The 14972-nt window shown below is 37.6% G+C and overlaps 1 protein-coding gene across 2 annotated transcripts in view; it reads right to left on the bottom strand.

Annotated features, from left to right (window-relative positions):
• The window catches only part of LOC124156191 (T-box transcription factor TBX1), a 76320-nt gene that overhangs the window by 19125 nt on the left and 42223 nt on the right, over positions 1-14972 (bottom strand). For both annotated transcript variants that reach the window (XM_046530571.1, XM_046530572.1), the window contains exon 7: positions 12800-12867. In XM_046530571.1, coding sequence (XP_046386527.1) covers positions 12800-12867 — 68 coding nt within the window. The remainder of the gene's footprint in view (positions 1-12799; positions 12868-14972) is intronic.

Genomic DNA, 14972 nt, shown 5'->3' with positions numbered 1-14972 from the left:
ATACGAGAATACACACGTTTCCAATGTCTCCGCGAACAAAATTTAGATCCTACCCATTCCAATAAATACCCTTAAAGTTGTGCGATATCCTTCAACCTTAGGAAAATATTAATTAAGTCTGAGAAGTGAGAATATAAATTACTCTCATAACTTCAAGTTAGCCGCAGGAGATAAATTGGAGCCAACATTTATTAATATGCATTCACAAATGCTACTGTATGGCGGCCGTGACGGGAATGCCGTAAATGCCGCTTAATTTGGTCCGCCCCAGCAGATTTACGGCGTCGTTCCTGCTCTTCTGTTCTTAAGTGCTTCCATTCCTTCCTGGAGGGAGACATCGATACAGAGCTTTCCACGAAAGTCCCACACGCCCTTCGCTACAACTCAAGTGCAAGGGCCAACCGTTCCTTTCCAAATGCATGGAACCGCCACGGTGCGCCGCGTTAAGAAGTCGACATTACATCGGTAGCTTCCTGGTTTACCAACGCAACTTGGCCCGCAACTTATTCCCCAGAAGCATAGTGATATTATCGGTAATTTTTTATGCGTCGAAAACGACAACTTTTCATCACAAAATTAACATTTACCAGTTATCTAAAGTTGATGTAAAATAGGTATCACTTGGTGATACATATTAATTAGAAATTAATATAAAATAAAAAATTATATCAAAATAACTGTTATATAAAAAAATAGTTACCGATTATTGCCTTAATGAGAAAAAAGACAAATTCAATTTGCTATCAATTTGTGAATATTGATTTAGTTCAATATTATGAAAAATATTAACTGGCCAAATTTTGGTCAGTTGCATTACTTTTGGAGATGATATTACATTTGTTTCACATTTGCATAAAAACTGTGATATCAAATTTCGATACACAGGTTTACTTTTTGAAATTCTTTTTTTCATCTTGTTGTGTGTTGTGTTGTTGTGTAATGAAATTTTAATATCCATGGTGATATTTAAATGATATCCCTTTTAAGTCATCCAAGGGATGGACACATAAAAGAGACACTGGTGATACAATGTTTATATATCTTTTAGACTTGGCACATGGTGCTACTAGGGTTATTTATGATATTTGCCTAATATGCTGAGGGTGCTCGAGAGATTTTATGTCGATGCATTGTTTTATGTTCCAACATTTTTTACGAGCTCTGTCAAACCTATGGATAAATTGACAAAATTACATCGCACTGACACATATTTTTCAATTTAGAGCAATTTTGGCAGCAAATTTTGCTATTGTACTTTAATTATTATTTTACTGTATTGCCTACCCTTTGTACAGACAATCTTCTTTAAAATAAAAAAATTAATTCCACATCCCCTAATATGATTACCTGCAAATACTACAGGGGTGTCACTCGAGTTCAAATTTTAAATTAATTATTTTAAAAAGATGTGGAACACTGACTTTTTAATGGTATCGTTTTGAAGTACTACATTGGCTTAGCGTTGAAAACTTACTCCGAATCAAATCAACATAAATTTTTAACAGAAAATTATTATCATTATTCATCAATATATCCAACGAAATAAATCGACATTTCTGTTTAATAGAACCCCTGGTTAATTCATTTCTTGCAAAAAAATGTTTTTTTCTCAAATGGGATTTTCTCATTATTTGCTATTAATCTATAGAAACGGAGATTTGAGTTCTCATGAGTGATCGTCATTGCAGCCAAAAATATTACATTCCATCGAAAGTGAAGTTTTTATGTACAACCATGTGTATCTATCTATTTCTGGATAAACAAATAGGAAAACTTATTCCTTCTGGTGACTTAGTGTATAAAACAATCAGTGGACAATTAACTGGGCGATTAAATAACTCAATGGTGGTGAAACAACTATGGCGAGGGAGGCTAGTAAAGCTGCAGAATAAGTACCATATACATGGAAATTGTTTTTCATTCATATGAAAATGTAGACTCAGCGTTCATGTTTGAGGAAAACGGAGAAAATTACAAGTAAATTTGTTGGCATTATGTCAGCTGCCCCTGGGGTTGGCTCGGCCTCTCAACAGAGGGCATTGTGTCAAATATGATAAATAGTAAGGGTGCATCAAAACTTTGCGGGCCAGGGTAATAATTTTAAGACACGAAACTCAAATTTATTGCATATTACTCGCCTTTTCCCTGTACTAGAGGTTTAAGACCTATATTTTTTTAAATGGAATTTGTAATCTAAAAAGTGCAACTACACATTGGAGATAGTAACTAATCATATCAAAGCACAATTGCATGTTAAATGAAAATTTTCTGCAGCTTCTATGGAAAATAATTGTAACTTGAATTGCTCCTTGAGTTGATACTAAATTCTATTATTTATACCACACACTGTAATTTTTATTATGCTCGAAGTTGAGAAAGTGGTTCAACCATGCAAAATAGTAGGATGTCATCGAGAAAAATTATATGATAAACCCTTAAACGGTATTAAATAAGTCGCAAATACCCTTTTTTGCTCAGCGTCTGTGATAGTGAGACATAGATCGGCTGGACAGACTAGTGGTGACCTAGTTAGGACACCGGCCTTCGCACCATCACAAAGGTGTGTGGAAAACTTAAAAGTTCGAAATAATTTTAGAGCATGTATTTGATACGTAGTGAAGCACGATACTTGCGTTGAAGCTGGCTATGTTTCCATAAGGTCCATTTTCAAATACCCAAGTCTCAGTTAGTTTTGTTGTGACCGAAAAGCTGTATTTTAGGTTGATGATTGAAAAAACGCCCCCCTCGAATACTCTCCACTTCATTATGGTGACAAATTAGAAAGAATCTGGGTACTCCATTAAATGAATTCTGAGGTGACGAATCCCCAACAACCTAGATATATGCTCTCGTCCGTGATATACAGCTCAAACTGCCTCGAAATAATTGGGTACAATGAGTGTGATTTGGCTTCGAGTCAACTTTTGATAAACGATAGAAACTTGGGAAATGACGAATGAAAGACCATTAAGGATGGCTCCGCGGAGCGTATTTATATAATTCACAGGCTTAGCACAGGGTACAGACAGCCATTAGTCGGGAAATATTTATTAATTTAAGGTGTATGCGTATATGTACATGGTTCAAGTGATCTTTTTCTTTCCGGATTCATTCGGCGTTAGTCCGTGTGGCAGGAATAGTAAATCTGAAGGCTTTGCAAAATCTATAGGCCATCGTTGGACCGAAAGAAGCTCAATTATAAGTGCAAATATCGCTGTCCCTACGAAACCGTTCGACTAGGAAAGAACCTTGAAAGAAATGGATCACGAAAAAAATAATCAATCGGAGAGCAAGATAAAAACAATAGTTGGTCGGTAACAATAATCATTGGTGAAGAATTTGCTTGAGTTTATCGTTATCGAATATTAATGTTTGTCACAGTCATTTCTAAGTTTTATACTATATCTCTAGGTAACAGAAAGCTCAGAAATTAGGGCTTGTAAATAATTGTAGGAAATCTTCGACGGAATGTGTACCGACCGCCTTTGTCGCTGTAATGAATATGGAATTCATCTCCGATTTCGTCATCATTTTACTAATTATGTCATTTATTGGAAGCGGAAACTGGTTTTTATGTATTGAAATCCGCTCTATATACGCATTTAAAGTCAAACTAAAGTCGGATGATACAAGTACGGGTCATTCCGCCTCAAACGTTTGTCCTTTATAAACTCTCATTTTGATTATATTGAGGTGAATATTATATGTATGGGGTGAATATTTAGTTTGAGGCGTATATATTCACCTCAAACTAAATACCTTGATATCGCTTTGCGACAAAACATTTTTATGTCTTCTATGCGCATTTCATTTTTTCGCATTTTTGTAAAAAAAAAAGTGCCTTGAATCATATTATTCCTTCCTTATCATCACTAAAGTGTCGCATAGTCATACTTTATAGCTTATTTTAAAGATTAGACTTTGATTAAAGCACAAAATGTATAAAAAAATTCACTAAGTTTCATTTCCTATTACTGTCACATTAAATTTTTTTTAGATTAAAAACCAACATACCACAATTACTGAACGTAATATTCTCTTTATTTTAATAAAAAAGTTATTAATATGAAATCAAATTATTGAGACTCCGCAATGCAAAAAATAAAACAAACATAATGATAACAATACACAAAAATCTTATCTATCTTCTAAGCGCTTGGGGGGCACGTGCCCCCGTGTCCTCCCTAATTCCGCCTGTGATTGAGGCTGTGTTATTTGAACGAAATGCCATTCCCTTTTTTTACGGAGAGACGCCGCGCGTGCTTTAGCGTGTAATTACTTTAAAAACATTTTAAAACAAAATACCTATCGTCGTACTTCTTTTTTCAGGATTTTACCTCGCGGCTTGAGCCGTGTTTTTCGCTAGCTTGCGGTCGAGGGGAAGATTCTCGTTCGGCCAACGCTCTTCTTTTAATCCTTTAAGAAGAAGACGCCCACTTCTTTCCCCTTTGCGGAGCGCGAGCGAATCTGGAAACGATGAAAGACGCATAGGGGCAGGTTGCCACGTCCGCGGTCCAAATCGACGAGGGGAGGGGGTTGGGGATGGGGTGAGTGAGTTTGGAAGGGGGGGTGGGGTAGAAGAAGATACACGACTGAAGAATATGAGGGGGAGAAGTCGGGGGTAAATAAAAACATAGGAAGTCCCGGGGAAGAAAAGATTTGAAGTAAAAGGGTGCAGATGTCGCATCCTTGGAGGACTCACTCGGCTGTAACCCCATAAGAAATTGAGCATTTTGCTACGGGAATAGAACCATTTGTGTGAAGGTTTATCGTATATGCATAAGATTAATACGTTACGCTTCCTTACCTTAATTTTACAACTATAATCGTTTTCAGCTTAAAAAAATTTCCTGACCTTTTCGATTTCGATTATCTCCTTCGATTTTGCCACCTCAATTCTTATAGGTTGCTTAGTTGCTTACAGGTTGCTCTGTACTTACCTGAATTTCTAGTTTGTTAAGTTTATTGTCTGCTTGGTTATCTTTAAATAAATGCATCAGCGGCTATAATGATTATGTAGCGTATGGTATGAAATGCTATGGTAAAAGGCCTCGACTTTACCCAATCCTCTATCTTTAAAACCTCTTATTTTTCAAAGAAACAATACTTCCGTCAGATACATTTATATTTTGATGAATCAATTACACTTCGGAGTAACTCTGGGTAGATTATTACTATCAACACAGGTGTGAAATTTTGAGTTTGAATATGTTATTAATTAATATACAATCTTCGCTATCATTTTCATGCATAAAAACATTAAATTTGATAATTTCTTGTCATTATACGTGATACTCTGTCATGAATTTTTAGTAGAATTATTGTGGTATCTATTTCTCTCGGTAAATTTAACTACGTTTTATGCAACTAATTATGTCCTGATGGCTTGCCATTTCCTGCCTTGTAGCTTTTAGGTTGCTAGCAGTTACATTTGTTGTAGATCAGAGGCAGCCCGAGGCACTACATGCTAATGCTTTATCCGCTGCTTACGTTTAACAATGAAGAATCGCTTGCAGTGCGTGAAAGTGTATGCGTGGTTTGAAAATGAATGAACATTTTTTCCTTTTCAATGGGAAATTTCATCGTTTGAGTTATGGAGATTTTTAATAGGTTTCCACACATAGTTTTAGCGTAGCATCCATTCAGTCATATCTGTTAATTTGATATACTGAACGGTACCAATCAGTGGTGTCATGGTGCCGAACGCGCCGGAACGCCGTTTCAAGGGTTTACATAATCATTACAGCCGATAATGCATTTATTTAACTGGCTAACAAAAGACATAATAGTCAAATAACACTTTTATCAATTTTGTTGCCTCAAATTTTCTAATATATGCATTCGTAGCCAAAACAAAAAAAATTGTAATTAAAAAAATAATAACTTGTAATAAAAAAAAACACACAGAGTAATATTTCACGTCTAAAAAAAGTTAAAGAAAGTGCGTTCCGACACTTATAAATTTTCCATGACGTCACTGGTACCAATGCCTCGGTACAGCAAACACGGTACGAGGAACTCGCCCTTGACGTCATTTCCCATAATTCTCTTTTACCATCAATTTTCGCTCCCGCTAGAATGCCTCGACTTTTCCCAATCCTCTTTTTTTTAACCCTCTGATTTTTCAAAGAAACAATATCTCCGTGAGATACATGTTTTAATTTGATGAATCAATTACGCTTCGGAGTAAATGTAGGTAGATTATTACTATCAACACCGGCTCAAATGTTTGAGTTAAAATTTAGGCATAATTTAACAGCTGGGATCTACAGTATATATTGTAAGCCAAATTGAAATTACACAATTTTAAAAACGGTGAAAACTAAAGCACTGAACCGAAAACAAGGAGACATTCTACGAATATGAATAAAAAACAAAGAAAAATTTATTGGTTAAGAATTACGTGCTTGGCTCTTTGGGTCCGTTCGTTTATAGCAAGTATAACTCATAGGTTCATTGACTGCTATTGTAAATGTTGGTCAGAACCAATTACGACATATTTCATTTGAAATGTTGATATATATCACAGTAATGATGTGTTTTAGTACCTATCATATAATCTAACAACTTGAAAATAGAAGGTGAAATTCCCTTATAAGTTGAGTAGCTTAGGGCCTATTTTCATCAAAATTCGGCCATCGAGCCCCTTTCATGCACAACGTTGAACTTCGCCGAGCCTGGTGTCGCTAAGATTTTCACTGCCAGTACGGAGTGTAATACCGTCGTACAAGAGTAGGTTAAAGCAGTTAAAATGGGCCATTAAGAAGAACGTACAGAAAGGAAGGCGTTAACTGGCACTCAAGGGAAAACAGTCCAACCTGCCAGCAGTAGGTGTTGATCAGCCAATCGTCGCTTTAATGGAGCACACATCAATCAGGGGTGCCACGACGTAAGTAACAATTCCGGCCCTTAGTCAATCTTCGCTGCAGGTGGTAGTGATGAAATTACATCAGGTTTACACTTCGGATATATTCAGCTTTTGCCGGCGCCCAAGCGTCGACTACTTGGGTGCTTACGTAAATATTTTGATGATTGATGCGTGTGAAACGGTAGCCTTAAAATTATAGGAATACTCCACAGCGAGTTCAACCAACTCAGCCGAGACTTGGTGGAATAATATATTCGTTCATTAAATAGTAATTTCTTGTGGCACAATATAACGCAAAGACTAAACGTTTTCCGGTGCCAATTAAATAACTATCTGGTCCTTCATATCGAAAATGAGCTAAATCACGCGCACAGATCATTGAATTGAAAGCGGACAACGCGGTAAAAAAATTCTCATTTTTAAATCTTTACTTGCCTGTAGTAATGTTGAGGCTGGGAAAGTTTTATTGTTAATTAAGTACACTCCGTATAGCTGAGACACATCGGGACCAATGCTCTTCGTCCCAATTAAGCGGCTACCCCATTTATCCGAGGTATTCCCAAACCCTTTTTCGCCCGGTTTTGCTTCTAAGAAACAACAAATTTGAGGATACGTCGTTTTGAAAATATTTGCATTTTCAGCTCTATTAAAGACCGATCTGAACAACTATTTTTTTACGCTGAAATATGAAATGGTATGTACCAATAGTTATAACTGAGTTAGAAATGTACGAATTTTTAAAATAAATCTTCGATTAAAATTTTTCCTGGATATAACGTTGGCTTACAAAGAGCTGAACATATATTCATAGACGTTGAAAAGAAAGAAAGAAGACTATGAGGATTAAAATTAGTATGAATATGAAGATTAATATGTATTTTAAGTCTCATTCCGAGCATGAGAACGTGTGGTTATAACTTCAGCAGCGATGAGAGAAATGATGTAATAGGATACGCGATCAGGATTAGATCAATGGAGGGAAAGGTTATACATTCGATTTCTACTGCTTTAAAATTGCATTTCTTCACTGAAGTGTTGAGCGAATCTCACAGATTGGCCGTCGATCGTGGCTCGTTAAAATGGCTTCTTGCTCCTCCTAAACTAGAGAAAATTAAGGTAATACCTCAATTGGATTCCGTTCTTGGATATTTGTTCCAAACAAGCCACTTTCCCTGATATTCGGTGGTCCAATCAACCGAAATCTACCGTACTACGATTGATGATGAGCCCGGTGATGAGCATAAGTTTTATTTTTACCACGATTCTTTGGCTAAGATTCCGTAGATTGGGAGGAGCATCTTTGTAGCTCTGCCCAGATAGATGACGCTGGGGTGATTGGGGGCCCTCGACTGGGACTCATGAGGATCCTCCTCCAGAAATATTTGGAAATTGTATGCCCGAAAATGGTTTTTGGCACTGTTAAAAAGCAGGTTAAATATAATATAAAAATTACAATTTCGTGAGAAAAAATACGGTGAAAGGTGAACATTTCACGACTTATAAAATTTTATCATGCATTATGTTTCTAATATCTGTTTAATGAATTTTTTTCCCTGAAACGGCCTTGAAATCTAAAGAAACCTCTAAAATAACCTTATCGGATAACCCTTTAAAAATAGCGTCAGGTTGTCATCTATCTTCTGAAACTTCCATTGATTTATTTTTCATAAGATATTTTTACACTTAGTATGTTGTGAATGATTCAAATTCATGAAAACGTAGAATTTATAGTATCAAAAAACTTTGGTTCAAGTAATCTGTGTCTTTTTTACTACATCTTTCATATACGCTTCAAGATAGACGCTATATAACGTTGTAGGGGCCCCCTAACCTCGGGGCCCTCGGATATCGCCGGCCAGCCGACCAGGCCAGACCGCCCAAGGCTGTGCTTTTCACATTGACAAATAAACTAACTTGGACGTTGCGTTGGGTACACCTGCTTGGCGAACCTACACATGCAGTGGCTTTAATCAATAGGGTATATTTATTTTCGCCACCTTGCCCGCCCTTGGCTTAAGTTTGATAGTGTTTCAACACTCGGCCTCTGTCAAACATTTTAGCTGGACGCCATAATATCCTATTCCATGAGACTAATTGTGTGCCGAGTATGATATCTCTATCTGAGACCTCCCTGACGCTTTAACGATGGTGTAACATTGTATTTCAGGACAATTGAAATCAACGACATCGGGGCTTGTACAGAGGAACAACACACTAAAAATAAGAACAAACAGCTTAAACAGTGCTCTGTTCGGGATATTATTCTGCCTACTTGGATGCCGTTATTTCTTGTCACTTTTACGGATTTTTCTCGGACCTTTGTGATGCTTTCACGGATTTTTAGCATTTTAGATATCAGAAATTCTACTTTTGCTATAAATTACTATGAATAGAATTGAGGAAGCACTAAGAGCGTATATACGCAGTTTTCCTATTCGGAGGGGTTCCATATTTTCGGGGAGATATAGGATATCCAAGGCCTGTTAACAAAATGAGGGCTCAGAAAGTTTTCCCTCAGAAAAGACTTGCTAGGCTTTCGCTAATCAAGTGAAAACGGTATGTATTTTGAACAGATGAGATAAAAACTAACGATTCTATACCACGTAGATGATTTCTATTTTTTTCTTCTAACATTATGTGGAGCTACTTTTTACCCAAAACCTTCATATCAGAGGAAAATTTATTATGGCCTAGAAACTAATTAAACATTATTTGCTGAGAGAAAAATGTCAAGCACTGGAAAAAACGGGGACACAAATTTACCTTCAGCGAGTTTCCTCTTTTTCAACGGTCTAACCCACAACACCTCCTAGTTATACGAATGACTTAATTATTTAAGGAGCGGTAATAATGGATCGTTGGTTCTCATTCCGATTTTTTTTCGATTGGTACTTTAAAAAGCCTGGGATGGAATTTCATTCATGCCCATCTCTATATGCGGCGAAACCGACCAAACTCGTGAAATCGGCAATCATACGCGAGTCATATTCATTCCTATTTACGGAAGTTTGCCATGGTTTGGAGATATAAATAATGTTAACTACACCTGATGATTTTCTATCTAAGCATGCTAAAATTACTGTCTTGCAATAGATGACTTAGCCCATAACGCTTAACTTATGTAATGATTCAAAATGACCTATTCAAATACTTCATTGCGGTATGAAATTAGGATTATAAGTTTTGAGGACTCAAACTCCGTGGACTACGTTAATTGTTTTGCTAAGAAATCTTACACACGTAAGCTATGCTTAGAACTTTCAGCGTGAATTAATTGGGACGATCTCATAGCATTGAATTTTCACACTTTTTCTGGGCTATATAACCAGCAAGCATGCACGCCGCGTAAGTGAAGGAAACCTGTAGTAAGCGGCTACCGAAAGGGTTGAACATTAGTGGCCGCATGAATAGGTTTCCACGAAATTGAGAAAGAGGTGAAGGATTTCTCTAAATAGTGATAATAAAATGACCTAGTATGCAATTTTCTCCATACAAGTGGCATGATTATCTGGCTAGAGTTTTAAAACTTCGATTTAATGTAGGACTGCCATTTCTGGGGGTATACATGAAGCAATAATGTCTGCTGGCCGCGGATAGAAGGCTAGATTTGTAAACTGTTGGTCTTTTGAATCGTTGGTTTTTGTACTACTGAACATTTGAAGTTTTTTTTTTTTCGGTGATTTGAACTTCTCACATACCTCTAGGGGTAATTAATTTTTATTATCTTCTTTAATAGAGGTCTTTTAGGTAGGTTTCACGGTACTTTGTTTCTCTTTGGAACTTCCTCAAATGCGTCACAGCTTCCGAGTCACTGATCTCTCCACTTTCCCCGCTCGCAGCATCCGTGAGCGTCTCTGCCCATTCAACCCTTCCTACGTACACATCTCCACCTCGGATGCTCCTGCTCCTGCTGCTGCCCTCATCCTTCCTCCCTTTTCTATTTCTTACCCACCCGTGACCTGTCCTCGGCTCGTTTTTTATCCCCACCCCTCCGCTCCCTTTATATTCCCCTCCCACCCCTTCCCCCCTCCCCCTCACCCTCTAGCAGTCCCTCCAGACGCCGCCACCGTCTCCATTCGTCTTCCTTCGTCAACTCCCTATCCATCAACTCCCCCCCTCACTCTCTCTTCTTCTCTTTCTTCCAAATCTTCCTCCTCCAAAACTCAACCCTCCTCTCCCCCATACCGGCCGTGGTACTATTCTATCGGAATCTTAGGTACCTATGAAGGGTTTACGTCGGCCGTTTTTAAACAGCGTTTACCAGTTCGTTCACACATGCATAAGACATGGGCTTACCCAGAATCAAAACTTAGGGGGGGGGGGGGGTCAAAACTAGCTGTGGCCGTTTAAGTTGTAACTTTTTTGTACAGAAAAGGTTAATGAATCCAAAATTTTAAGGAAATTATGACGGTAATTTATTAGTTTTTATGATTATTTGCTTGAAAAAAAAATGTTTTTATTGTAGTTCCATGTCTCATACTAACTAATATCATATTTCTTCAAAAGGAAATTTTTTTGCTAACTTTTGTTTTGAACTAAATTTATTTTCGCTTCTAGGGGGGGCAGTTGCCCCCCCCCCCTATTCCCCGCTGGGTACGCCCATGGTATAAGACTGAAGAGAACTGTTTTACCCGTCATCGGGAGTGTACAAAATATCACATTCCAAGGATTATGGGCTCTAAGGCGATGCGTACGATTGCTTGCTTTTCGAGGAATTATTAAATTTATGATTGCTGGGTCAGCAGTTAGATATCCGGTTCCTATTTAGTATACACGAATCCTCGTCGGTCCTGGCGCACTGTATACAATGCATCGGCGTTTGAATTTTTTCCCCGCTTGGCTAAGAGGAATATCGTTTTTGCAACTGGTTCAGTGCGTCCTGACAGATGATGGCATCATGCAGAAGCATAATTCACAGAAATCGCTAATGTTGTTTGTTAACATCTAATTAACCAGAAATATGTAGATATGTCCCAGGAATAGGGAGGATATAACCAAGGATACTGACTTACAAAAAAATTGGGGGGGCCCAAACCGGGGATTTTGCCCCGGGAAATTTTATGAGTAGCGAGTTTTAAGATTTTTAAGCATTTTAGAAGAGTCATATGATCAACATTAGAACCCTGATAACTCAAATCTCGATATCTGGGCACTCCGGGGAAAATCGAAAATCCTGACATTTTTTTTCACACACCCATAACGAATTTTTGAGGGGCCTCGGGCCCCCTCAGGCTCCATGGAGTCGGCGCCACTGGGTATAACAGAATAACTGACCAATATTCCGCATAATTTACTGATTGTGAGTGCTACATTTATTATATACTGCGTGGTTTCGTTTTGCAATAAAATTTCATGAGATCATACTGTGTGCGGGGTGAGCAGTTTTGTTTACATAGCATTCGGTTGGAACAGAGGTTAGAATATGGGGCACCAGGTCCCTCCGAAACGAGAAAATCAAGTGCCGTAGTAAGAACTAGGTATGTGAATAATGCGCGTGTGCACGGCCGCGGAATATCATACTATTATATTAACTAATTAACATAACATTATCAAAGTAATATACTTACACTTTTCTACTTCACTTTTCCCTCGTATTTGTCTTCGTTTTCAATCAAAATATTTCCATACTTGTCCCTAATGGTATTTAATCTTGTACTTCGTTCCTTGAAATGGTTCCTCGCTATTCTATAGGCCGTTTCTACTTGTTTGATAGGTCACTTCCGCTTGAATTGTTAATACCGAATGCATTATGCCTGAATGAGCTAATTTTATTTTAAAAATTTTTTTGGTTTCCTTAAATCGATTAAGTTGATGTTTGGCTCCTTGTTATGTATACAAGGGAACCGTATCGTTCCGTGAATATCAGCTCACAAGAATCGAAAATTGGGTAAATTTAGGAATAAGGTGGACAATATTTGACGTAATACTCACCAGTCGTCCGGATCACAGTCTCTGAATCCCTTGGCGAAAGGGTTGCTCGCTATCTTCAGTTGGGTTATCTGCAAAAGAAAATGAAATTATTGGTGTGATTTTCCTTACAAACAACTTCTAATGCATTCCATTTAGGAATAATATTTCTAAGAACTGTGTCACTTCGTCATTTTTAGGGGAAGCCTCTGATCCTAAATAAACATGCAACGTGCTCTTAACGTCCACCTCTCATGAGAGGCCTTCTACACAAGGGACCAATTTTCTTCTCCGAACGAACCAAATTTCTCGTGTAAGCAATGAAAATTCTACTTCTTTTCAGCGGCCAATTCCTTCAACGGCCAGCGGACATAATTCTACGGCAACCTTGCCCAGGCCTTAACTTTCAAGTATTGTTTGGGAGTCACTGCGTTCTAATCCAGAAACTCTACTTTCAAAAGAACGCTTAAAATGCTATTTAACCATTTGACTACTTATTTTTTGGGATTGGTATTTACCCAAACCCATTCGTATATATATTCCTTAGTGTGGGGAACAATTAAAAATGTAAACCGCAGCCCCTCCTTTAAGCAGTATTGATTAGTATGTGCATACCCTTGACAATGGCAAATATACGTAAAATGAAAACTAATATATAAGTATCTTACGAAATATGTAACTTTACTATAGATTATAACATAGAAACGGAAGAATTAAAGGAAAGCTATTGCCACCCAGCGGAACAGAAAATATTCTGAAAAATTATTTTTTTCAAGGGTAATTTTTTTGTGCATTGCAAAAAGTGTTTTGAGTCTGGGATGGGTGGAGAATGTATAAAATTTAATAAGTTGATTTTCTGTATGTTCAATTAGAGCATGGAACCCGTATGGAGGTCAAGATGAGCAAGCAGAAACACTTTTTTAAACGTGAGTTAAAAATAAATAAAGATTTATATTTAGTTACATCGATATGCTAGAAACTTCCGTAGGATCGTTTTGTTCCGAAAGTTATCAATTAATTTTGTAATGAAATAAATAGCGTAGCGTTAGTAGCCATTCCTTTTAATTAAAAATGGATCGTGATCCGTCGAGAGCGATATTTGCAGTGGTTTTGAAATAATGCGGTGACATTTAACTAGGTCTTCGAATAGCGCATAGATTGCTCAGCCCTTGGCGTAGTTATCGCCGTAGTTATGCTCTTTCGCCAGTTTTTTTGCTAGATCTCTGTCGAAGTCATTTCAAGTATGTGGTTTTGGTATGTCTGTATAAGAGTTTTATAAAGGTCAGGGCGAATCGATGGTTAAAATACACGACATCAGAAGAATCAATATTATGGGTTTAACGGATGCGAATCGTCTGCATCTCTGATCATATTTTTTTTGTTTGCTCAGCCGTGTAGTGGAATCCGTGGCACTGTCTACCACATCTTCCTCTTAGATCTCTCCCTTTTATGATCCCTTGAAGGATTCCCGAACCCTTTTGAGAGAGTAAATACGTGGTGGAGCATTTAATCTGTCGTCCGGTGCATTAAGTCGAGCCTTTGCAGTGCCCCCCTTCCGGGGAAGGATCTCTCCGTGGCCGGCATTGAAAATGTATCGGACGACCCCCCGTAGCGAAATATTACGATCGTTTTCCACGAAACCCTCGAATGAGAATTTGATGCCATTTTATTTAGTTTTAAATTTGTCGCTTACGAACCAATCAGCGAATTTTTTCTCATACGTATCATGCAGTTTTCATGCATAAGGGACATTCCATGCAAATGCGACCGGGTGATCGTCCTTGATATATCCGATTTCGACCAAAATTGGCAAATTGTCTATTATTTGATTCGAAAATAAAAAAATGGAAAGTCATTTTGTAATATAGGAAAGGGTGTAAGACGTATAGTGATTTTATAAAACGTTGACTTTATAAAAACATGCACGTATTTTATACAGTCCTTCGTAATTTCAGTTGTTACCTTTGAATATATTTTCGGAGCATGCAACAGTCCTAGCAGATTAGTTATTTGTAGTCATCCCGACAGAAGTAGCCTTTTTTGAAATCTAACCCGATTTTTTTCCATTTCTCTTACTATACATTCCATTCGAATAGCGATCATCAACTGTTGGGTGAGCATGAAAAGTCGAGCGATAATGTAGAAGTCTTACTGCGGTCTCTTTTCTTCTTTTCGAAAACATTGCACCACCCAAATT

Source organism: Ischnura elegans, chromosome 3 (genome assembly GCF_921293095.1).
Source record: "Ischnura elegans chromosome 3, ioIscEleg1.1, whole genome shotgun sequence".
Lineage (NCBI taxonomy): Eukaryota > Metazoa > Arthropoda > Insecta > Odonata > Coenagrionidae > Ischnura > Ischnura elegans.
This window is presented reverse-complemented; position numbering and strand designations above follow the sequence as displayed.